The sequence below is a fragment of the Haliotis asinina genome, chromosome 2 (genome assembly GCF_037392515.1).
Source record: "Haliotis asinina isolate JCU_RB_2024 chromosome 2, JCU_Hal_asi_v2, whole genome shotgun sequence".
Classification (NCBI taxonomy): domain Eukaryota; kingdom Metazoa; phylum Mollusca; class Gastropoda; order Lepetellida; family Haliotidae; genus Haliotis; species Haliotis asinina.
Window position 1 is genome coordinate 55,979,786 of NC_090281.1, and position 26,654 is coordinate 56,006,439.

General features: G+C 37.9%; 1 protein-coding gene across 1 annotated transcript; it reads right to left on the reverse strand.

Annotated features, from left to right (window-relative positions):
* Nucleotides 1-553: 553 nt before the first annotated feature.
* LOC137273943 (putative polypeptide N-acetylgalactosaminyltransferase 10) lies at nt 554-26,431 on the reverse strand. The gene is made up of 12 exons (XM_067806858.1): nt 25,849-26,431; nt 11,259-11,331; nt 8,795-8,939; nt 8,083-8,249; nt 7,602-7,790; nt 7,187-7,364; nt 6,286-6,403; nt 5,629-5,739; nt 4,704-4,925; nt 2,795-2,905; nt 1,715-1,858; nt 554-1,453 (listed from the first exon to the last, which is right to left on the reverse strand). Exons 1-12 carry the CDS (start codon nt 26,020-26,022, stop codon nt 1,283-1,285), a joined length of 1,803 nt encoding a protein of 600 aa, XP_067662959.1. The 5' UTR covers nt 26,023-26,431; the 3' UTR covers nt 554-1,282.
* Between the last annotated feature and the right edge of the window lie 223 nt (nt 26,432-26,654).

Consider the following 26,654-nt stretch of genomic DNA (forward strand, 5'->3'; position numbering starts at 1 on the left):
TACATTATGGGGTTAGAGTGGGAAGTAGAAATAAGAAGCATTTTCCTCTTATTTCTTAATTCATTCACAACATATAACTTACAACAATATCATGAACTGTCACCATAGAAACACAAACACCCAAAACAATAATCAAAACATTAACACAATTCAAGCTCATGTCTGGCTGACATTTTTTAGTTGTATTAGTCATTCAATGTTGTAACATCTACCATCATGCAGAAATGGCATAATATTTCCTGAAACAGACTGATCCACCATTTTATCACCTACCATGGTCATGAGGCATATTGTGGTCATGCTGCATAGGATAAAAACAAACGTTTCTCTGGCACATATTTCTCTGAAGTGATGAGGGAGGTAGGACTTTAGTACATTTTTATCAAAAACAAAAGCGATGGCAGAAAACCGACAAACACAGGAATGCAGTGAAATAGGATGATTAACATCGTCAGTTGCATGGAAAGCAGTATCTGCTCCAAAAGTGGGAAATTTGTCCAAAAATGTATTTTTGCCCTGTCTCAGTATTTAAAGAGATCAAGAAACACAGAAATCTGAAAAATATATTTTTTTATTGCAAACAAAATTACTGACACAGTATCTAAAGTGAGTGAGTAAATTTCAGTTTTATGTCCTTATTAGCAATATTTCAGCAAAATCATGGCAGGGGACACCAGAAATGGGCTTCATACATTGTACCCATGTGAGGAATCAAACCTGGGTCTTCAGCAGGACGAGCAAATGCCTTAACCGCAAGGCTACCCAGTATCAAAAGTTCATGCCCAAGACATGTTTCTTTTTTTATCCTAAGAAATGGGAACCTGCCTCAACAGGCATTCTACAGATGTAGCTTCTCATGTTGCCATGGGAATACATCCCTGGACAGACAGTCTGATACAGCACAAGATCCATGTTCTAACAAATGCTTTACCAATATTTATACATATGTTATAACAATTCAAGTTCACTGTACATAAATGTGAGTGAAATTAAACCCAAAGTTTGAGAGGTATGTAAATCCAGTGCAGCTAAACACTTAAACAGGGGGATGGTTTCAAGTTGTGATACAACATTTTCACAGCATATGTACATTCAAGTCAATTATACCTGCTCAACATGAATATCAACCTTAAAATTGTGACAGTAAATTTGTGACCACACGCCGCAAACATTGCCTTCATCCAAACATCACAGTCACCCTACCAAAACATAATCAACCAACAAAATAATATTGCTTGAGCGAATTTAATAATTTCTTTAACTTAATTAGCATATATTTTCATTAATCTAACGGAATATCCCAATCTTTTAAAACTATTGTTGTATTCATTTTTTCCCACTGCCATTTTTGTGTATCGCTTGATTCATCACATGGATTCATGAAGATCTCGTGGCTGGCTGGGTCACAGTCAAGACACTGTCCACTCACAGGGTGGTAGATCTGGGATGTGCCCTGCAACAGAATGTTGAATAGACTCAATAACGGGCAGGGAGTGGTACATCTTGGATGTGTCCTGCAACAGAACATTGTATCGATTCAAAAAGGGGACACGGGGTGGTGGATCTAAGATGTGCCCAGCAAGTGTTAAAAAACATGTACACAAATATAAACAATAAACAAAATTAAGTACAGTTACTGATAGGTCCTTGACAGCTTAGACAATCATCATCTGATTAACACTGATGAGACGAAAAGCATGTGTAAGGAACTCACCACTTTGTATTTGAAGCGCTGGTTGCCTAACATGTTATGACAGTTAAACAGGATAATCGGTGCTTTCTTCATAGACTGTGATACATCAAAGCAGACAGTTCTCTTCCTTGGGCGGATGTCTTTGTGCCAAGAAAACTCAAATGTCTGAAATTATACAGTTGAATATAGGTCAACATTGTTAGAGAAAGCACAGACTATGATTTATCACAATATTAATAACAACAACCAATTGGCTGACAGAGACAGCATTAGTACAGGAATGTCAGGAGAACAAGAAGATGCTAGTTCAGGTCTGAACCAGACAAACCATAAGTGTGTATCGAGACAGTCTAAACCCAGAAATGTCAGAGAGAAGAAATGCTACTTCAGGTCTGGACCAGACAAACCATCAGCAGATAGGGACAGCTTCAATCCATGAATTTCAGGCAGGAGGAGTTGCTAGTTCAGTTCTGGACCAGACTTGACAGATGAATGTGGCAGACTACACGTCAGCCACATGATGACATACTTGTTACTCTACATCCTGTTAACACGTGGCATCCACTGTTACAAGTGGCATCATGTATCTTTCAATCTGTCCACATTTACTCTACCTATCAAACGTTTAGACTCTCTTGTGTAAATGTAGCCACTTACTTCTGTCAACTGCCCTTAACAAGATTCTGCAAAATAATCCATCCTGTTTAAAGGCACTTCTAATACATGCATTAAAATGCATAAACAAATTCGCAACGTTGAAAACATTACTGTCATGCATTCAAGAAATGATGAAATTCAGTGAAAAATGGTGAATTTGTTTCAATATTTACACCAAAATGCACATGTTCACATGCACGATATTTACATATGCCATTCAGCAATTTGATGAATGATCCTTGTACAATAAATCTGCATAAGGTTTGCAGTTTTGTCTCCCATGTTAGTGGGGAAATTCATCTTTGTTGTAACCATGTATACGCACAAAACATAGAGCCAGTGTTTTAAGTGAGTGTAAACTCTTGATGGGTAATATATACATCCGAGTGGCCACTATACACAGTACAGCAATCATCTATACAAGTGACAATATCTACAAAGCACCTGTTCTCCATTAGCTCCGCCTCCATCCTTGATACATGGCTCCAAGTTAAACCTCTCATTGGCCCCCTTGAACCGAGTATCCACACAATAGTTACTGGCTTTATTCCTCAACTGAAAGACAACAATTGAATTTCAGACAAAAACAAACTGCCAACTGTATTCCTTAACTGAAATAAATCATCATCAGATAAGAATGTCGTTATATTCTAAGCCCAAGATGCAAGGATGATTATGTCTATGAACCTCAAGAGAACAGATTGGGTAAACTTGTTTTAAAGCTCAATATGTAAGGAACTGTCAGGTTGTCTTAACAGAAAAGTACCATATATAGTCATGAAAATATTACATTTTTTAACACCTAAATACTGTATAAACTATTTCAGGCGTTTGTTGGTCTGTTGTTTAATGCCACACTCAACAATTTCCCAGCTATATGGTGGTGGAAAATATTTCTGAAAACAATAAGCATCACAAACATGCTGACGTAACCACAGCCTCTAATGTATATTCACATTTTCTGTCAATTTTATTACTCTGGCTCAACAAGATCTAAGGAGAACCAACCCATGAAGGTCCGGGGAAGAATGAGACTAACGGGATCTAGTGGCCAGGCTCGCTGACTTAGTTGACACATGTCATCGGTTTCCAATTGCGCAGATTAATGCTCATGTTGTTGATCACTGGATTGTCTGGTCCAGACTCGATTATTTACAGACCACTGCCATAGAGCTGGAATATTGCTGGGTGCGGCGGAAAACTAAACTCACTCACTCCATAAAAATCATCATCACCCCCAACCTCCAACCTAACCATATATTATGAACGGTCCCTTAACCACCAATTGTGTTTAAGCATGTGAGCTAGGAACTGTATTCCATCAGTGGTCCACATTTAAATGCTTTTACCAGTCCTTATGCGTTTTTGCCATAAGAACATTCTGTTAGTGTCACAGATAAAAACAAAATTTGTTCTGCAGTAAATCATATCACTAACTTGATGTGTGTTGACCTATTTCATAGCCGGCATACTTAAGTAATCCTTCAATGATGATTTTTGGGTATATATGTACCTTGTATTATTATCAGCGTTCACGAATAACGTCTGACCCTCTCACAAATCCTGCAGATTTACCCATGGTCAGACAGCCCATTGTCTGACTGAACATATCACAGTAATTTTGTCTGAAGTTGTTATTCACTGTTTATAAATCTATGTGCAATGTTTGTCCTTGTATAATGTTAATGATTTCAATGCCAATTTTGGGAAATGTTCAATCTGAAATGTGTGTTTAATTTTAATCTGTGGGTCCTGTGAATTTTCAGTGGGTCTGACAAGACATCTGAAACTTACAGGACCCAATGTCCTGTTACTTTGAAACACCTTTCCGAAACACTGTATTATTGGATCATCATACATCAATTATGTATTTGACTGATTATTTCTGAAACAACATGAACACATCTGCTATTTCTTCCTAAAATATTTCTGAAAACCACAACTAATGCACACATGTGACCTAACCACAACCTCAAATGTATATTCACAACTTGTTTATGCTTTTTTCAGTAAATTTTACCATTCTGACTGAAGCATCCCTAAGGTGGAAGAACCAAATCTTATCTTGAAATCAGTCAATGGACCATGTTTTGGTTATAGAAAGGGAGGTAACTCGATGGCTTCAATGTAAACCACAGGAATTGTTAGCATTTCACGGTTGCGGATGGCATGGAAAAAGAACATAACACAGTTAATCAGACCTAATAAAATGTCACAGGTTTCACATTCTCAGTTTCCAAAAGTGTATTTCATATCTATTTATTTTTTGCTACTATTGTATTTTTATGCATAGATTATACATTGATTGTTATTACATCTGTACAAGATGAACAAGTCTGCTCGTTCCTCCTACCTCTCCTTCAGCCATTGGTTCTGGTTCAACTGGCGGATACACTTTGACCAGGTCAAAGGCCACTTCCTCCATGAACCACTTGAACGGTTTACATTTCAGCTTGTTACGGATGGCTTTCTGTGCGGTGATGTCTCCAGTGTCGACGCTGCGGTAGTGGGGGCGACGTTTGTACAGGAACTCAGCATACTCATCCATCCACACCTCAGCTACACGCCGGTAGTTCTACACAGATAAATATTTATTTTTGTTGTTTACATTGCAATCAGTAATATTCCTGTAGAATGATGTCAGTCTGTAAGATGAATCTTGCCTCCAATTCAGACAGATCCAAAAGAGGTTCTCAGGAAATGTTCTCCAAAACATAAGTTTGAATCTTGACGAATAACTTTGCATATCACTTTGAAATACTGTTTGATCCATACAGACTTAGAGTAAATTAATAGAGTCTTATGTCATATGTTCAACTGTGTTCCATATAATAACAATATAGGGGGCTTCACACATTGTACACAGGTAGAGAACAGAACACAGGTCTTAGCATGAAGGTAAACTGACTGTGGCAAGTCACTTGGCTTCCCTGCTATTACCTTAAAACCTTATAAAAATGTACTGGACAAAACAAATTAGGGATATTTTTAGGATTGATATTTTATCAGTGTGTTAGTGAATAAATAGATCATAATTCATACTCTAAAAATTTACATATATTCCTAACTAAATTTATTTTTGTCCAGGACACAAGCTAAAGAGAGACGAAGGTATATTTTCTAGCCTTGATGAACATCAGCTAGCTCTTCATTAGTTTACTGTTCGCTGGGAGGTGCTAACGTAATGTTTCAAATACTGGTACTGAGTAAAAGCTGCAGAGTGGATTAGAAGCCACTGAAGACTTTCAGCAATATACTTGTGAGACATGTCTACTTACTCTGCCTATAAAGTCACCCACTCCAGGATTCGGGAATGGAGCAAACTTGCGATAGATGTGTCCAATTCTGGAACAGGGAGCATCCACCATCTGTCCCCCACACTGCCATATCTGCAAGTCAGCAGAAATGTCACAGCTAACGTAAATATAGGAATTATCATAGTGTCTGAGGTGACTTCAATGACAAACCAGGTCACAATCTGTCAATAACTAATACATAATAACAACACAAAAACACTTAAAAAGACACTGGACTATACACTGATGGTCTCCTTAGACATGTGCAGGGGAAGTAACTCTTCCCAGCAAAGGGAGGCAACTCTGTTCAGCAGTGCCAACCACATCTCATAAAAGTGACATGGCCGCTTGAGTCATAAAATATCTGACCAGGTCATGTGTACTCATTTCAGCAAAAATAGCAAGATTCAATACTATAAAAGACATCTCTAAACACTCAGCAAATGTTCCATATTTAGCTACCATGAACAGAATGAACTGCTAAAGATTTCTGGTGAGCTCTAGAACGTCTTCAGCAGTATTTCAGTTACATCATGGCACCAGTACAAAGGGGAAAAAGCCTGAAGTGACACAGAAGCAACAATCAAGAATAGTGGTGACAAATCACCACATTCAGGGTGAATGACGACTGACACTCACTTTGAAAGAGAGTTCGTACTGCTCCCCACCCCAGATGTCAAGTCCTGGGTCATACCCTCCCAACATCCAGAACCACTCCCGGTCAATGGCAAACAGCCCACCCGCCATCACTGGACTCCTGTTGAGAAGAGGTGTTAGATGGACACTGTTAACATGATTTAGGCAATTACAGAAAAACATAGGTAACCTCTATGTCAGTAACCATGAACTGTGAACTATGTTCGTATTGTTCGTATATGTTCATATTGAACAAGATACAACAAATTGAGAGCACCTGGAACACCAGTTGTAAAATAGACAGCGATACATGCTGCAGATTCAGTCATAAGATGTACTGAGATACACCATTAGAAAAAGGTAGGGGATATTCCATTTTGCGAGCATACAATCAGCCACTGACAGTGTACATGACAAAAAGTAATATATATCTATACAGATGAAACATTACCAAAGGAATAGATAATATTGTCATATTTTCCCTTGATTTCGCTTCATCATCTGTTTCCTCCTTGGATTGATCATCTGCACTATACCAAAATCCTGTACTTTTTAAAATGATATAGGTTACATTTTTTGCTCTGATTATCATCCACTAAAATGTCCACACACAGGGAAATAATAAGGGTATATTTCTGCAGCAATACAACAAATAGGCAATGATACAAGTAACCACTGACCGGGCAGAATTGTCACAGACAATGTTTCACTATAAACGACTTCATAACCTGTTTGTCTGCATTCAAGAAGCATTGAAACCACAGTTACCATGGCAACATACCTCAAGAGTTTCACTTATGTCACTACAGAACACTGTTCACTTTTTAATTGGGCATAAGTATTTGTGCTGCCAATACCAACATGGAACATGTAAGTCTGTTATCCTATCTCTGTAACAACATACTTGAACGGATCAGCTGGATGTTTCTTGTCTTCAGGGAGGAGAGGTAATCTCTTGTAGAAGAACTCCCAGTCGAACGCTCCCCTGGCGCCCTCATCTTGGGCACGGTAGGCGAAGTTCTCATAGTCAATGACATCAATGAAAGGACAAACTACCGTCTTCTTGTTGCGAGCTATCGGTTCTGTATGAAAAAGAAAAATATGTGAATCATCATACAAGTGGGTATATCATTACAAAGAGATCTACCTACCTACCAATCAAGAATATAAAAAACATGGCTATACTTGACAGTACTGACACACTGGAATCCAAACCCACAATCAGCTGACTGCACAGAGGGACACAGATTTGACAGACAACCTAAAGAAAGAAGAGAGAAGGAACAACTGACACATGACAGTCCGCAGCCTCTACTCACCCAGCAGTGGAGGAAGGTAGTTGGTGTTGGCCTCCACGTGGGAGTCGAGGAAGATGAGGACATCCCCAGTAGCTGCCTTTGCCCCCAACAGACGAGCTCGGATCAAACCTTCACGCTTCTCCGCACGTACAACCTTTACATTGTCAAAATTCTCCTTCACATATTTTTCTAGTTTTTCCTTAAGAAAATCTGAAATGGTGAGAAAAAATTACATTTGAATTAAATCTTATCTAAATACCTACCATGACTTGTATGATATAACATAAATAAATACAAAAATAATCATAAATATCTTCATTTATCTGCCTGACATGACACGGCTCTGCTGCATACCTTTAACACATTAAAGAATAGTAATTACCAGAATTAGCAATCTGCATAATTTGAAAACAAGATTTAATTTGTTTTGACCCTACAGAGGCACAGTGATTTGATGACTTAACATTGAAATCACTCGGAGGAACCACCAGAAGTTACCTACCCTTATTACTGAAATCATCCACTAGAATCACCTCATGGATGAGGTGTTTAGGTGCACGGTTAATCACGCTATATGTTGTCCGTAACAGTGTGGACCAGTGCTCGTTGTGGAAGGGGACGATGATGCTAGCAGTCAGCAGCTTGTTCAAATACTTCTTCCTTTGACAGCTGTACCGTCAGACATTACATCTTATGAACATTTTGTTGCTTACTCCATTTTCAAAGAAACATGGTTTTGATAAATTCAATGGGACAAAAGAACAATTACAAAAATTATTAAGAATGTTTTTATGGCAAAGTGCAATCCCATATATATTTTCATGAACTTATTCGTAACATCATAATCATAACTTTTCATTTTAGGTTGAATTATGTAAGTTGGTGTGGGAGTGAGGCTGAATCTTACACCACTTTTGGCAATATTCCAGCAATTTCCCTGAAGGATACATCACAAATGTGATTCCCACATTTTAACTGTATGAAGAAGCGAACCCATGCTTTCGCATTGACAAGCAAATACTATAACCATCTGGCTACCTCATTCCATTCCATGCAGTAGCCATGCAATCATCACATGATTCTACTGCCACCGTAGCCTCTACAGCAAAGTTTGACAAATTTGAAAAAATCATCAGTGAGTAGCCTCTAAGTGCTGCTACACAAGGGCAGCATAGTGATTGTGCAGTAAACATATACTTCACAAGCACACTTACTCTGGATGTCGTATGTCTTTCAGTGCCCTCTGTAAGGAAATCTTGTCACTGGCGTATGCATTGAACCCATTAACTTTGTACAGGTCATTCTTCTTCTGTTCATCCTCAGCTGAGAGGATCACTGCAGAGCCCTGTTCCCCAGGACCTGACAAAGAAAATCACGTTCCAGTTCTAGTCCCAGGTTCTCATTTTTGTCTTCAAGGATCTGGGTGAGTTGTCCCCAGATTATCTGGCTGATCTTGCGCAGGCCTAACAACCCTTATCACTATAAACTGGATCACAATCATCTTCAAAGATGGAAATCCTAAACAAAAATATTTGAACATCTCCCCTTGAGCAACACCTACAATGCCTAAGCTTTTAAGCTTTTAAGTAGCTATGTATTGTTGGATTCCAGCTTTACATGTGTGTATATTTTGACTGACTGATTGATCGATAACTGTCTAAAAAGAAGTCAACTCTTCCATGACAGAATGAAAATGGTTCATTTAAATGTCTGCTTCAAAGCTTTTCTAAAAACAAAAGATCCCCCAAACTGCATTAGCAAGCCAAAGGGCTTCATGTTATGAGGATGCTCATTATCTTTACAGAGTATTACATTTTTTAATATTCACAATTTATGGTTAGAGGGCCAATGCTGATTTTTATGGAGAAGCAAGTGCAATGTGAATGACACCCCTACTAAACTTCATGCACAAAATAAGTGACCTCCATGCATGTCATGCACAAAATCAATGACCCCCCTCCTTCCCATATTTACAATATAGGGCTTCCACATTCTGTTCAGGACCCAGACTTTCTATGGTTATGGGTCTTCAGAGCCTGCAGTTTTTCAGGGTTAAGGGCAAATCCAGTATGACGACAGCTGAAAAGCTATAGAAGCATCAGAAATTCAAAAGACAAGGCCATGTGTGTCCAGTGACAAGACGAAGAGCTTTGATTCATATTCACATGAGGTTCAAAATGGGAAATGTGTCTTCAGCATGATGAGTGGACACTTAAACAACCAGGCTACTCCACTGCCACATGACATTGTTGGTAATAAACATGTAAAACCTAGAATCTGTCTCCCTTTCATTGATGCCATCCTTTCATATCTCTGAATCAGGATGATTAATTCACAAAGTATGTTTGCATACATACATTTCACGTCTGTACAAATTGCTTTTGTTGCAACTTTTTTCATTGGCTTCATAAAACGGACTATTCCAAACAAACAGACATGGTAGTTAAACATCCTCAAAGGATGTTTTATAAATAAAAGATATATTACTATGTTAAGTGTCCTATTCACACAGCTATGGCTCTCTAACCCGAGGTACTTTAAACACTGTATAGAAGGAAGGTCACAGTGATCTTGTTTTTCATCTATAGCGGGGAACGTGCCCATTGATTTGATAGCCTGTATTACAAGCCTGAATGAAAAACATTGTTATCAAACATGTATCTCAAATATCGCAGGTACACGGTAACAAGGCTGTAATTGTTTGGCATAAACATCATAAAACATGGTTGTTGAGGCTTTTTATTGTGTTCTATGCTGATTAATTGTGATTCTTTTGTAGTATTGTTCAATATTTTTGTCAAGTTTAACCGTGTTGTTTGGCTAAAGTGATCAAGTAACACCATGTTTCTACTGTTAAACATTTAATACTGGTTGAATATGAAGCACTGTTGGTGAATAAGAAACACTGGTTGGTGAATGTGGAACACTGATTGGTGAATGTGGGACACTGGTTGGTGAATGTGGGACACTGGTTGGTAAATGTGGAACACTGGTTAGGAAAGTGGAACACTAACTGGTAAATGTGGAACACTGGTTGGTAAATATCAAACACTGGTTGGTGAATGTGGAACACTGATTGGTGAATGTGGAACACTGATTGGTGAATGTGGAACACTGATTGGTGAATGTGGGACACTGGTTGGTAAATGTGGAACACTGGTTAGGAAAGTGGAACACTAACTGGTAAATGTGGAACACTGGTTGGTAAATATCAAACACTGGTTGGTGAATGTGGAATACTGGTTGGTGAATGTGGAACACTGGTTGGTGAATGTGGAACACTGGCTGGTGAAAGTGGGACACTGGTTGGTGCATGTGGAACACTGGTTGGTGAATGTGGAACACTGGCTGGTTTATGTGGAACACTGGTTTTGGTGAATGTGAAACACTGGCTGGTTTATGTGGAACACTGGTTTTGGTGAATGTGAAACACTGGCTTGTGAAAGTGAAATGTTGTGACCGGTAAATCTGAAACAGTGGTCAGAAAATGTAAAACACTAATTGGTGAATGTGAAACACTGGCTGGTGAATACGAGACACTGGAGGTGAATGTCAGACACAGGTTGGGTATTGTGAAACACTGGCTGGTGAATGTGAAACACTGACTGGTGAATGTGAAACACTGACTGGTGAATGTGAAATGCTGGCTGGTGAATGTGAAACACTGGCATCACCCACCCTTTCTCTGCTGCTCCTCCGCTATAAGCTTATAGTCATGCCAGTCAACCTGCTTGACTTCACCAGTACCCGACTGAAAAAATAACAAACAGAATTCTAATCAAAACAAAATAACAAAATAGATGTGAATGACTAACACTAACATCAACATTAACTTAATATTTTATAAGTGTGTAAACTGAGCAGAAATTCAATAATCCAAAGTATCGCTGTCAATGGACATGTACCAGTGACCATAGAGTGATCATGAATTATTCAGGATCGTTGAGTGCTGCTTTACCTGCAATATTGGAGCCACATCGTGCAAGCACCACAGAGAAGACAATAATCAGGGTATGAAACACCCAAAACTTTCAGCCAGACCACAGTGCTCAGGTTAGATGTAAAACTTGCCATTCCTGACCAAAACTTATAGTCCATTTGGCTCAAAAGCGAATTGATGAATTGCAGTTTAGCTTGAAAACTAATAAACATAACATACTCAGTGAAACGCTGATCATAATCAGAACATCATATCAACTTTGTGAAGTTTTTACAGAATTTCTGTCCTAGAAATGAATGTAGACAGCACAGCATACGTTAATGAATAAATAACATTCTCAGTACCTGTGCAGGTGCTTCTCGAACACCTGGCTGTGCCTCTCTCTGCACTCATCCCTCATAATAAACAGTGAACTGTGTCAATATTTTAGTTTTGTTAAACAATTTTTTTATTATTAGGACAAAAATTCTTCAAAAACCTTACAGAGTTGGTATGATGTTTTGATTATGATCAGGGTTTCATTGGGCATGTAATGCTTATTAGGTTTTGAGTTACATTGCAATTCATCAGTCTGCTTTTGAGTCAAACAGACAACTGCCCACAAAAATATTAACTTACTTAGAATCATTTAATTAAAACTTGTAAAATAATAATGATTTACATATTAACCTGACCGTTAGGCAGTTGAATTTGAGCACATGACTGTCCATGTTGAAAATAATTTGTCCCCAGTGATCAGGCAGGCAGGTATTTTGATATTCCATATGAAACTGAACCTTGACTTTACCTCTGACAACAAGCAGGTTCTAATGAATCTATCCTAGCACTGATACTTCAATGTGAACAAGTGGGTTGGTTGGTTTGTTGTTTAACAATGCATTCAGTCATATTCCAGCCATATTATGGCAGTCAGTAAATATCAAGTCTGGACCAGACAGTTTAGTGATCATGAATATCAATCTGCACAATAGACTGCACGAATGATGACATGCACCAACAAGTCAGCAAGTCTGACCACTTGATAATAAAGCAAGACACTCCGTACTAGATACAGCAACATCTCCTGCAACATGAAAAACCACCAATCCTATACCAGTAAACAATAATCTCCAGGGTATGCTTTTCGATAAATCTCAACAGTACTCTGGATGCATGTACAGTTCTCACTTTGCTGGCTCTGCATTCTCACAGTAGCCAATCAGCTAAACCAACACACAAGCAGGTATGTCAGTGTCAACAAAGATAGCAGTTGCAGCCACGATGGTTTGTTCACAGTGTGACTCAGATTTTGAGGAACGAAACTTTAACAAAATATGTGCAAGCACTCCTCCTACCTCTTTCGGAGTACCTCTGCATCATTTGTGTTGCCAAGTTTAATCAGTTAGATAATATAAGAAGCGAATGTAAGTTGTGATTGGTACGTTCAACTTCCCAGGGTAGACACCTTTTTGGATAAACAGCCAGCAAAGGGAGGTAGTAAAATCATAGATGCATCCAGGGTATAGTGGAGATTTATCAGAACGTATACTGAGGAGATTATCAAGGATGCCCCATACCACTCTTATCCCCTTTCAACTCTATTAAGAGGCAGTGGGGTAGCCTAGTGGTTAAAGTGTTCACTTGAAACACTGAAGACCCGGGTTTGATTCCTGATATGGCTACAATGAGTGAAGCCTTTTGTCCCTGCCATGATATTTCTAGAATATTGTTACAAACAGCATCAAACCCAACTCACACACTCACTCAACTCCTATACCATATCTACTTAAAGTTAGATGTAACTGAACAAAGCAGTACACGCAACAGCTGGCAGTGATAGCTGTCACAGGAACACTGATTATTTCTAAACATGTCAGTGTGAGTCGAAGAAATCAATAGGAATGAATAATTTGTCAGTAATCAGCATTTAAACAGATACTAATACATTTGGCACGGCAAATTGATCATTGGAGTCAGGGCACCTGCAACTACCATACCTGTCCAGAGTGTGGTAACATATAGAACACAGAAACAATCATCCATCTTCCTCTGGCATATCTGATGTACACATACACATGTTAAACAAGGAAAGTCTCAGTGAGATAGGTTGTACATATCACCTACAACAATGATAATCATCACCCACAGGATGAGGTCAGGAGCTTTTAACATGAAGAAGGTATGCTACCCTGTACAATCAAGTGAAGTTCTTAAGGCTACCGGGTCAAATGTTTACACTATTTACTTAATATGAAGTAATGTTCACATATTTCATGTCCAAGGACAACTAAAATTCCAATGACGTACAAATCTAGGAAAAAGCATGAGGAAACTCTAACAACAGCTTCCTGACAATGACACAACTTCCCTCTGACATAGATTTGATTGTCACAGTCAGCAGTGTTAACAAGGAGTCGCCACAACTCATGACACTGTGACACATGACACTGTGACATTCACCAGGTTGAGGGGCTTCTTTTGTGGCATTCATATCCCAGAACAGATAGCAGGGTCAGTTGGGTAGCCTAGTGTCTCAAAGTATTTGCTGGTCATGCCAAAATAATGGGTTTGATTCTCCACATGGGTACATTATGTTTGAAGCTCACTTCTGAAGTCCTCTGCTGTGATCTTGCTGGAATATTACTAAAAGTGGCATTAAACCAAACTAACTCATTCACTACATGTAACTCACTACAGACTCTGCAACCAGTGTGTCCAGCCAATCACCATCCTATCTTTTCATAACAAGCATACACTTCGAGCTACCTAGTCCTTGCAAGAACAGAAAACAAATTAAAGCGAAAGATTTTAAACAATGTTTAAATTCTTCATGTTCATTTTATAGAGGTTACAAGCATACTGGAGAGTTGAAACTAAAATTTGACCACTTTAAGTATTTCTTTTTTAAATTTCTTGTAAATGACTTCTACAACCGTCTGTGCCAAAACAAAGCTGAAGTGACAGCACCTTGCCAGGTATAACACTCACCATGAGAACATCATTTTCCAACCTCATCACATCACATGACACAACAAATGCAACCATGATAAATAATGAGGTGTGATTATTACTTCTGATTCGCAAAAGCATTGGCCTAATTGACTCTGATTGATTAGCAAAGCGTATTTATAGACCTGACACCCAGGTCTTGGCTTTCATGTGAGATGTCACTTTTTCAAACAAAACTCCGAGTCATGTTTTATTTGTAAATTTTGGAGTGGACAGAGGTCAATAAAGGATATCAATAGAATAAGGAGTGTAGTGGCGTGATACAAAAAGAATAAGGAGGATAGTGGTGCATGATGTCAACAGAATAAGGAGGATAGTGGTCTATGATATCAACAGAATAAGGAGTATAGTGGTGTGATACAAAAACAATAAGGAGTGTAGTGGTGCATGATGTCAATAGAATAAGGATAGTGGCAGGGATAAACCTGGCTCAGAAAACATGTGAGATAAAATCTCACATGGGATCAAAAGCATGAGATTTTTTCAAATCTTATGAGATTTAACTGATCATGATCGTTCAGAAGAAATAGAAAATGAGACAAATAAGACATTGTCATAATCAATTTCAAGTCAAGCAATCCTCAATTGCAATGAATTAAAAGTTTGTAGATCTACTAGCATCACCACTGGTGTCTGCATTCTGGTTGTCATCAAGGTCAACGCCTTAACTCTTTCAACACCAGTCAACCAGAGGCATATACTGCCATGACACCGAGTTCCTAGCAACTCTGAGGTCATAGATGAAGTTTATGTTTATCAAGAGAAAATATCAACTTAAAAATCATTATTGCTACTGCATATCATACACCAGTTGAAAGGACTAATCTGTTTGTAAATATGAAAGTTATTTTTATCATATTGTTCACGTAATACGACTACAACTTAAATAAGTTAATTTGTAATGAAAATGCAGGCATAGACATTTATATGTCTAGATGAACCACGGAGGAAGAAAAAACTGGAGCGTTTTTTTTCTATTTGTAACAAGTCATGACATCCCCTTCACTTTTTCTTTCATATGTTCATTTATACATGATAAGAAAATTATTGTAGAAAGATTTCTGAAGTAATATGTATGCTCGTGTATTTCTCGATATCAGTGGCAATTCGCTTGGTAACATGATACAACGGCGTGAAAAAAATCCGTATTAAAATCTTTGTCTGATAATGAATAACATGTGAGGTGATTCGTTTGATGGCGGGTATCATTCGAAAGCTCTGAACATCAACAAAATGACTGTATCCTTGCCAAGAGTAAGAAGCAGTTTTATTGGATAAACATTGGTTCCTAATGACGCTTTTTAGCCTCAGTTTGCAGTAAGGATCGTGATTGGTCAAAATCAGACAAGTGACCTAAGTCAGCCAATCAGAAAACAGCAATGGATACTGTTTCCCCCCCACCCCCCTCAACCGAAAAAGAATGACATGACACGATTGCGCAATAAAGATTGAAATAGTAAGTTATAATGTTCGTTAGACAATTTTTATGAGTACTGTTGCTGATTTTATTCTTCAGTTTATGTGATTTGTTTAATTATATCCTCTACGCATTGTTGATTTGCTCACTGAGAACACGGATGTGGACCCGTTGCCGAAGCATGCGTGTGAGAATAGGTTTTTTTTACAATAACATTGTGGAAAATAGTTAACAATTCTAACTTTGTCGATAAAATATGGCCATCTGAAATGTAATAAGTGTTGACAGGCATTATGAAAAGCGATAGATTTGATAAATGAATCATATGTTAGTTGGGTGCCTAAAAGTATAAATCATTTTGATGCAACTACTGACTGGTCGTTTTTTCGACCTACAGCTCCTGGGGACTGGTGATGTCTTGGCCAATTTTTCGGCCTACGGTGTTGAATGGGTCAAGTTTTTTCTTCGTTTTCATTCGCAGTCTTTAAGAATTTAAAGATTTTAATATCGAATAAGACGGTTTCATTAGTAGTCGCCCTTTGTGTGACGTAGCAGAACACAACTTCCGAATGCGAACTGTACACCATCGCACAGTGCATAAACAACACAGTACTTCGAGGTTCAGAGTTTGCCATACTCCTTGCAGCGCAGCTCCTTTGGGCAGCACTGTGTAACGATGTTCGATGTTCCATACCAGAAGTTATGTTTCGAAGATTAAAAATAGGTAGAAAGCAACGGGAATATCTTTGACAGGACAAAATAACGACAAATCCTTTCTGAGTAAAACAGATTTAAAAACTTCTTATCATACAGGTGAGCAGGATGCAATTTTAAATTGCTGCAGGTAGATTTGAGTGCAATTTTAAAGCAAATGGTGCAAGAAAATCGCGATATCGCGGCCCAAGTCAATCCCTGTAGTGGTATATGATATCAATAGAATAAGGAGGAAAGTGGTGTATGATATCAATAGAATAAGGAGGATAGTGGTGTGATACCAATAGAATAAGGAGTATAGTGGTGTATGATGTCAACAGAATAGGGAGAAGAGTGGTATATGATATCAACAGAATAAGGAGGTTAGTGGTATATGATATCAGTAGCAGCCAGTGTTTTATCTGGAGTTCAGTGGTGTAATTTGTTCACATTAATTATGCTCCCTACTTCAAAACATTTCCTGTACATGTGTAGCTGGGTTAAATGCATGTTGAGGTCACACTTCCATAAAGTAAAATCTTATTAATTAGTTGATTTTTACGCAAATATTCAAAGAGCATGAGACAACACTGACAGCAGGCATTCTAATATGCATTTATTATTCTATCTTCGGTGAATCAAACCATACACTTACATGAATTCAGTTCAGCATTTGTGACCACATAGGGACTATTCATAATATATGGCTTGGGGGAGTCAGCAATTTTGTACATAAAGGGAGGGTCAGCATCTTGTGCACATGTAACATGCACATGTGCCCATTAAAGAATCTGGTCTTTATTATAGTAGAAAAGAAATTATAGAAAAATGCCTAGTTTTATCCAATATGTACCACATGTTCACAGAATTCAATACACATCTGTGATTCCCACATATCAATATATAACAATGAATGTTATTGAATTTCTACATCACCTGTGACCAATCTAGGCTCATTATATTTACACTCTCAATGTCTACACTGTATCAAGCAGTTTAACTACAAGTGGTATTGAGTGAGAACAGCTCCCAGCTTGCAGGTGACCATGTATACATGGCACTTAAAGGACTTAATGTATTCTGTCTCATAGTCCCTGAACCACATTATTTTCCCTACTGCCAAGTCCTCTTTGCACTGTTTAAAGCCTTAAAAGAAGCAAGTCTAGATTTCCTCAGGTTCTGAATCTCTGGTCTCCCTTGGGCTCCGTTGTGAATTCACATGGGTTAGTCTGTTACTATCAAAGTCACATATATCATCATTAATCATTATTTTTATCACTAATGGTTCAGATATGGAAGGAATTGTTGCACTGGCCTGAAACTAACTGTTAAGTGATTATATTACTGCATGAAGTCCATGCACAAATCTAATATTAAATACTGACTCTATATCAGTACACTGATAGCAAGACCTCCTCTTTTAATACTACCCGTTTGGGCACAAAAGTAGGCAATATTGTTCTCAGTGATTTTCCGTCAGTGCTATTGATTCTTCAGCTGGTTTTGTTGTTTGTGAAAAGATCTAAACCTACTGTAAGTTTATACAGAAAAAAATATACACAGTGCTCATCTCTAGGGAACAAAACACTTACTGTATAATTAATGACTGTAGGTACTGCGGTTTTACTAATACTACAGTATATTGTTTCACCTCTGTGACTCACAATAATTATTCATCAAGGCAGATCCACCTTTTAGCTTGGAGGTATCCCCTAGGTATTTCTCTGCATATTTTCGATATTATGCAGTGTACTTTATCTATATTTTGTTAAATGCTCTGACTTTTTATTGACATGATCTTTCTGGGAAGGTGAGGATGTCCATGTATGAAGCACAGATATTTGTTGAGTGGCTGTTTATAGGTCAACCCTGATATTCTTTATCAATTTATTATATGAAGTACTTTTTAAGATAAACACTGTTTCAACTATAACATCTGACCCCATATGTAAACACTTGTTCTAATGTACCATGAACAGGTTTTTTCAAGTATTTAAACAGAAGACATCATCATGAACGCTTACATTTATGAGATTTCATTTTTTTCGAAACTTTCATTTCTTTTGCTGTTCAGTTAGTTTGAAATGGGCACAAACCAAAATAAAAACCAAAACAAAATGATCAGATTGAGCCTCATGTATTATTAACCTACAGTCTCCTTTGCATTTTTCTCAGGAAGCTTTTCACAACAGCTTCCAAGTTGGTGTCATGGTGGCTGTCAGTATTTAGGCTGATCATAAGACGTTTCTTACAGTTGCTGACTTTCAGTCTGTTCCTGTGCTCCGTCACAACTAGCAAGTACCTTTCAGGGCACAGTAAAAAGGGGCAGGGAGCTAAATAAGGGCAGGGCACCAGAAGAAAAGGGCAGGGTGCAGTGTCCTTTTAAAACGCTCCTGAGGAAACACTATCAATATATATATTACCTGTGTTTAACAATATAACACCTGACCAAATCACCAGATAAAAGTTGGGACTTTGCAAAGACTTCTAACATTTCCACAGTCAATCAAGTCAGACATGTCGGATTCTGCTGAAAGTTGTGCTTCCAATGGGAGATTTACAGTATGGAGGTTTCCATTTCCATTTATCATCTTTAAACTCAGACTTTGTCAACATCAACACAGAGGTGACTGTATACACCTGTTCACATTACATACAGCTTTCTACCTGTATAAATGGGTTCTTGAATAATACATATTCCAGAACTCGCACTGCAGACTCAGTTTGATATGGTGAATATTACACATGTTCCAGAACTCGCACTGCAGACTCAGTTTGATATGGTGAATTTTACACATGTTCTAGAACTCACACTGCAGACTCACTGTTTGATATGGTGAATATTCTACATGTTCCAGAACTCGCACTGCAGACTCACTGTTTGACATGGTGAATATTACACATGTTCCAGAACTTGCACTGCAGACTCACAGCTACTGTTTGATATGGTGAATATTACTGCTGCCTCATCACTTTGTAGCAGTAGAGTTGAACGTTTCAGTTGATATTTACCAGAACTAGCTTTCAGAGTGAGTTTGAATGGTCTTACAGAGATGACAATTGAAGTGAAAACAACTGTTGTGACAGTGATAGTTTACTGCAACCAACTATTGTGACAGTGATAGTTTCCTACAACGAACTATTGTGACAGTGATAGTTTGCTGCAACCAACTATTGTGACAGTGATAGTTTACTGCAACCAACTATTGTGACAGTGATAGTTTACTGCAACCAACTATTGTGACAGTGACAGTTTACTGCAACCAACTATTGTGACAGTGACAGTTTGCTGCAACCAACTATTGTGAAAGTGATAGTTTACTGCAACCAACTATTGTGACAGTGATAGTTTACTGCAACCAACTATTGTGACAGTGATAGTTTACTGCAACCAACTATTGAAATACGATTACAAGAGTTTTTCCCTCTCCTTCAGTTGTCTCATTAGAAGTCATTTCCCAAATGAATGGATGATATATGTGAGGTAAAGACAGTTTGAAGACATTTCATTCTCTTCTAATAACTGACAAGAAAATTATTAAAATCTACATATTTTAGATATTTACATACTTACCTTACAATAAACTCAATGCATATCTGAACCTAAACATCCTGTATTTTGTGTTCTGGATTTATCGATGGAGCCAATTACTAAACTGTTAAAAAAATAAAATTTGAATGTTCTCATTGACTAAAAACGTAAACTTACTAAAAACAATTCATTGAGATTGTTCATTTGCCTCATCATATACACTTCATATATTCCCCCCCCCAAAAATAATCTTAGCATTAAAAAGTCCCTTGTGATATATCTTTTTTTTCCTCCTGCCTTTCGGTTTTCTGAGGGTAAAAATCCTTAAAACAAAAAATTAAATTGGTCTGGTCTAACCATTATTTTTTTGATGATTGCTCTTTGGTAATGAGTCAGTCATCAAATGCGAGATTTCAAACTATTCCTAACACTAACCACAACAATATGACATTTGATATTCAGCAGTTATACAAACGATCTTTATCTGCAATACCAAATGACAAACAGTGTTTGTTCCATGAAGCAGCTGTAAAGCAGTTAAACCAAACAGAAACAACTTTCACTGATTCTAGTAACCATGGTAACCAAGTTACACTGGTACTAAACATGACATATCTCCATTTATCCATATAATGGCATTAATGTAAATATAGCTACAGTGACTCTGCGAGGAAAAAGACAGAGGTACCGATAATTGTCACGTAGAATCCTTGTGCTCAAAGTGTTTAGTCAACACACAAACCAGTCCTGTCTAACAAAATATCAACTCTATAGAAAATAGCCAATATGTATTCTAGGTGTATGTCATGAATAAAGTTATCATTGTACATTCTGTTAGCATACCTTCCGGATTCTGTATTAGCTTTCTGTGGAGCATTATATTCTACAGTGTGCTAGGCTATGTGTACCGTTCAACATGTGGACACTGTCATGCCCTATTATCAACATTATAACTGTGATCTGTTCATTGGATAGCCATTTGATGTATATGTTTTCATTTGAGCTGAAAAGGCAAGCAATAAAACTGATAAAAAGTCTCTCATGTGAATACACACGAATTAGTGTGTACATCAATGCATCATTCAGCATTATCCGACTGGGTGCTTGACAGAAGCCACCCAATTGCCACCAAGGACAACTGCCACCAAGGACAACTGCCACCAAGGACAACTGCCACCCATCACCAAGGACAATTGCCATCTAGGACAACTGCCACCTTGGACAATAGCCATCTAGGACAATTGCCATCCGGTTATTTTCACCATATAATAGCAAGGACATTCAGATTCATTTCAGCGACAAGCTCCTTGGAGTCAGATGAGTGGTCAAAGACTACGACACACTGGTATCTTTCTGATAGGTATGAAGGAATCTATTGATAGTCCCAGTGATGCCCACAGAAATGTCCTAGGTGGCAAATGTCCATGTGGCAATTAGGAGATAAACATCATGTGCTGGCCAATTTCCGGGTGTTATTGAGTATTTGAAGCACGGGAATGCATTTGGAACCGACGGTGTCTGCCGGAGGTTTCAAATGAAATATTCCCGTGCTTCAAATACTCAATAACACCCGGAAATTGGCCAACACATGATGTTTATCGACATTGTAAACAAAAAAGTAAACCAAAGGGGTTTTACTGTCTGCACTCGTTTACATCGAGTATGAGTACAGCAGTAAAGTGTCATCAGCTGGCCGTTTCAGCTGGTTCCCATGGTAGCATCTGGAGTTGCTCATTTGTGACGTCATTCTAACTTTACGTCACAATATGATTTGAATGACGTCACCACTGTTGATGACACAACAAAACAATTGTTTATGTGTAAATACGCAGTGAATAGTCTTGCAGTTTCCGGGAATCTAATACCATTTGATCATGTTTTTCAACCAATCAGATTACAGAACACAGTGACTTTTGGTTTACAATTGTTCTATAACCCTTCAACCTAAATGACATATTACATGGTCTGTGGTTTTACGATAGCTATCGTTTATAATGAAGCTACGTCTAATTTTAAAATGGGCATTTGAAAGTGCCCTTTATAATACAATATCATTGGACATTAATTTGTATAAAGCCATGGTCTATTCCAAAAGAAAGAATCTGCACTGCTCATTTTTGCCTTAATCTCTCCTCAATAAAGTCCTTTTTTCACGTTTCCTATCTCCCTACCACTGAAACTGTAGTTAGACAGAACTTATTTTAGCAGATATTTCACACTTTCAAATATCAACTATATCAATTGTGGAGATAAACATGAATAAACATTTTTTTTTCAATTTCCAACAGTACTATCCATTCTTTCCAACGACTAAATTTTCATTTCTAATTTTAATTGCTACCCATGTCATCCATAGTGCATTCTGTTGGTGTGAAGCACCCTTATCTTTTCTTACAAGAAGGCAGTGTGAATGCATAATTCATGGCAGTAGAAAAAATTGCAATCAAAATTTTGACATGGTCCCAAATCCACGTGACATTCATTTGCTTTCATTAAAACACAGCTATATCTGCCGACACCTCTGTTTAATGGCTGTCGGCATTCCAAATGTAACAAGTCTAATGCTGTTTGCATGCCTAATGCAGCTGAAATCAACAAGCAGTTATTTCACTCGGCTGTTAAACAATGTCACACATGTCAAGAAGCAAACCCTGTCTTGTGGCCAATAGGAAAACCTAATGTGTATCAAGAGAAATAATAATTGGCTAAATAACACAGTCAAACAATTAAAATGTTAATTAAACATGTCGTTCGCATCAAACAGCAGCGACTTCCTGTGAAGGCCAAGTACATCCAGTTTACGTTGATTTGAAACTTCAATCCTAACTATGATAACATAACTACCTCAGCAAAAATGTGAATGCAATATAAATAACTAATATAGCCTAAGGATACATTTAAGTCAACGCCATTGGTTTGTTGATTGATGATAAGATTATAAAATGTATTGTTAATTCAAGTAAGCTGTATATATATATTTATTTCCACAGAATAGATCAGTTGTATTTCACATAAGTACCAAAAGATTTAACAGAAATGTTAACTTTTCAGATTCTTCAAACGCAGTACTTTTTGTGATCTTAATTTATGGCTAAATTTGACTACAATCACCAGTGGTTCAAGGCATGATATATATCTAGCTAGGGTTCATGTAGGTAGCAAAAGTATTGTAAGTCCCCATGGTCCCTAGTATGGTGATCTCCCTTCAGTTGTTGGCTATCAATAGCCCATTTTTACATTGTATTGTCCAAAATAATTTCAACTTTTAAAGATATCTGCTACCTAGTTTTAACTCATCTTGTGATTATCTACTAATTTACTGTGGTTTATTGACAGGGTTATATACTATATGAATGTGTTATAATAGTTTTTTGTCATGATTTGGCTGAAACATTGTCGTTGGGACTTTAAATCTTAACTCAATAACTCAATCAGTTAGATTTAATACAGGATTCTCAGTTAGATTTAATACAGGAATCCACTACAAAGGGGCAACAGTATCAAATTACAGATAATCTGATTAGATTACAAATGCTACAACATAACAAGCTTAAGCCAAACAAAATTCTATGGTTTTTTTGTGACCTGTGTTGTTTCTTCCCCAATCCATTCCTGACATGTTCTTACTGAATGTTTTATAAACCTGTCCAGCATGTTGGGTTGGTCGACTACATGAAGATCAGCAGTTCAGCCATCCATCAGTTACCCACAGCTTTCCTACCAATTATGTATATGTGCTTGTAACCTTATTTAGCCACGATGCTGAAGTTTGTGCTGCTCCAAATAATCAATTTGGCAAAGAACAAACCAGTCTTGTTCAATTCATGACAATACTCATGATACTTTCAGCATAATATATATTCCAAGTCTACCTTCATTCATCGATACCTGACAATTTTGAACTGAATTTAGTGCTGTGCTGGAAATTCAAGCGGTTAAAGGTTAGAACAGATTGATAATTAGTCCATGTTCAGTTAATAGGTTTAAAACAGAATTTAGCAAAAGTAAATATTTTATAAGATTTCACTTCTACAATTCACATTCAAACACTTGTGATGCTCAGACACAGCAATGACTCTGATGTAGGTTGAATTGTTCCATGTCGGTCAGCAATTCTGATGTAACATAATGCCTAGCAGGACATAATCAAGTCTGGGCCAGACAATCAAGCAGTCCCCTAGCCTGACCTTCACACCCAATTCAGTAATATGTGATAATAATGGTGATGAAAACCTTATCTGAACCTGGTCATCAGCACAGCTCAGCATCGTTAGACACCCAGAGTTGAGTGTTTCAGTTCACAGTAACTAACCAGCATGACATATGCTTCCCTCTAAATTGCTTCACTTGACTCTAACAGTATATTGGTGAGCCTTTGCACTGAAGATTACATCTTTCCCTACTGGTCTGAAGTCTGATCGAAGTTATGGCTGTCAGTGAAATTTTTATCAGTTGTGTTTCATCTTGTTCTCTTAATGTTCCCTCCCCCAAATCTACCTTCCGACACCCTTTTCTCACCCACCAACAAAACAACCCACACTCTTTCCCACAAAACCCCTTCCCAAACAACACTTTCCAATCCAGCAGCAAAAGATATCATTGAACAGATACCAAAACCTAAGCTGTACGAACAAGTCAGCTAGTTTGCGGAGCTTGGTTTACGACCAGTATGAATACAAGATGTGAATATTACTGAGCATATCAATCATTTGTAAGCCTACATAAAGTCAGTGTGTGTAAATACTGGCCTTACCAGTCACATTGGTTCCAAGTTTAGTTTGCTGTTTGAATATTCAGCCATATTCCAGCTACATGATGGCGATCAGTAAATGACTGAGCCTGGACCAGACAATCATAAACATCAATCAATGGGATACAATGACATGTATCAACCAAGTCAGCCAATCTGACAACCCCAGCCCTCATGACCATTTTATTTTTAACTCATTTCTGCATGGAATATTTCCAGTAAGACCTGAATGTATGTTCTTTCATATAGTCATGGTGTTTAACATGCTAAAGGGGCGTCCATCCAATGAATCAACCTTTAATCAAAGTATAATACAAACTTGCAATCCCCAGTTACTAAACCTTAGTAACAATTATTTCAATTAAAGACCATGTGAATTAACAGCCTTTAGGTTATTGAGCAATTGTTTACTTTCACTAAACTGACATGGCATTTATATCATCATCTTCGTGGTGTGGTATCTCTTAAATTCGGAAAGACTTCCGCCTGTATCCCCACTTAAATTCAGTTTTAGTCAAATCATATCACCTGAATGTATATTTCTCATCTGAAAACACTGAGTTATAGGTAAGACTTTCACCCCACAAAATTTTTACAAAGAGTAAACATTGCTTCGAGTGGCATTTGAATTCTTCCTGTGTGTTCTGATACAATCAACGAAACGTGTTAACATGGTTAAAACTCGGTAGGAGTTCCGCCAGTACCCCCAGCCTGAAATGTATCATTTCGAGGAGTTTGGGTTAAGGGGTGTTAATCATAGGCATAGAAACATGAATGGGGTGTAGGGGAGGACGGAAATCTTTCGAACGTAACTTTAGACAATAATCAGCTGAATCGCAATACCACTGTACAGTGCCAGTTTCAATGTACTGTTACATAACTTCTATAAGTGTGACATGGAAATCCGTTAATGTCAGTGGTGATAATGTGTGTAAAATCTTAACTCACATCAACGACTTGTCTCTCCCCTTCGTGTGGGCGTGGCAGATTTACATCGGCATCAACAAAGTCTTCACGTGCGCTGTTGCTCCCAAACAGATAACGAAGTGTGAATGGTCCGACCAGGAAAAAAATCGTTCCTCCCAGAATGTATTTGATCAACGTGATAGTATTTCGTCTCATCGTTGTAAACGACAAGTGTTGTCTCGTCCTAATCTGCAGACGCTGAAGACTTGCAACGTGGCCAGTACTAGTTACACTGTCGAACAAAGTTTGCCCGAGGGAGCCAGTGACTGTCACACAGGACAAGAACAGATTCTCTAAAGCAATGCCTGTTCGATCGACTGAACTGGTGCACCCGTCAAACTATCCTGCAATCACTCAAAAAAATCATCAAATTTGTTATGACTGAGAACACGATTTGTACTTTCAGGATAAACATTCACGTGATAGTGATCAAACTTTGTTGTTGGTGAGAGCACGTTAGGAAGGTGCTCGCCATATTGTTTACTCTCAGCGCCTCGGTTTGACACAAATCTGGGAGACTTCGTTTGATCGTGCCGCGCCTAGACTTGCCACGGCCCCCAAAGTTATTTGCGCCAAAGCGTTTGAACAGTTGTGGCAGCTGACTGGACTGAACAGATCAAAGTGTTCATTATCATGGAAACATTGATAAGAACTAAATGTGTGTGTTAAATACAATATCATCCTTGATATCAGAGACCCGGAGTGTTCCTTTTTCGTTCACACACTACCGTGGTTTTCCGAAAGCAAAAGCTGATTTTTTTAAGCTCTTGATTTCTATTTAATTCCAA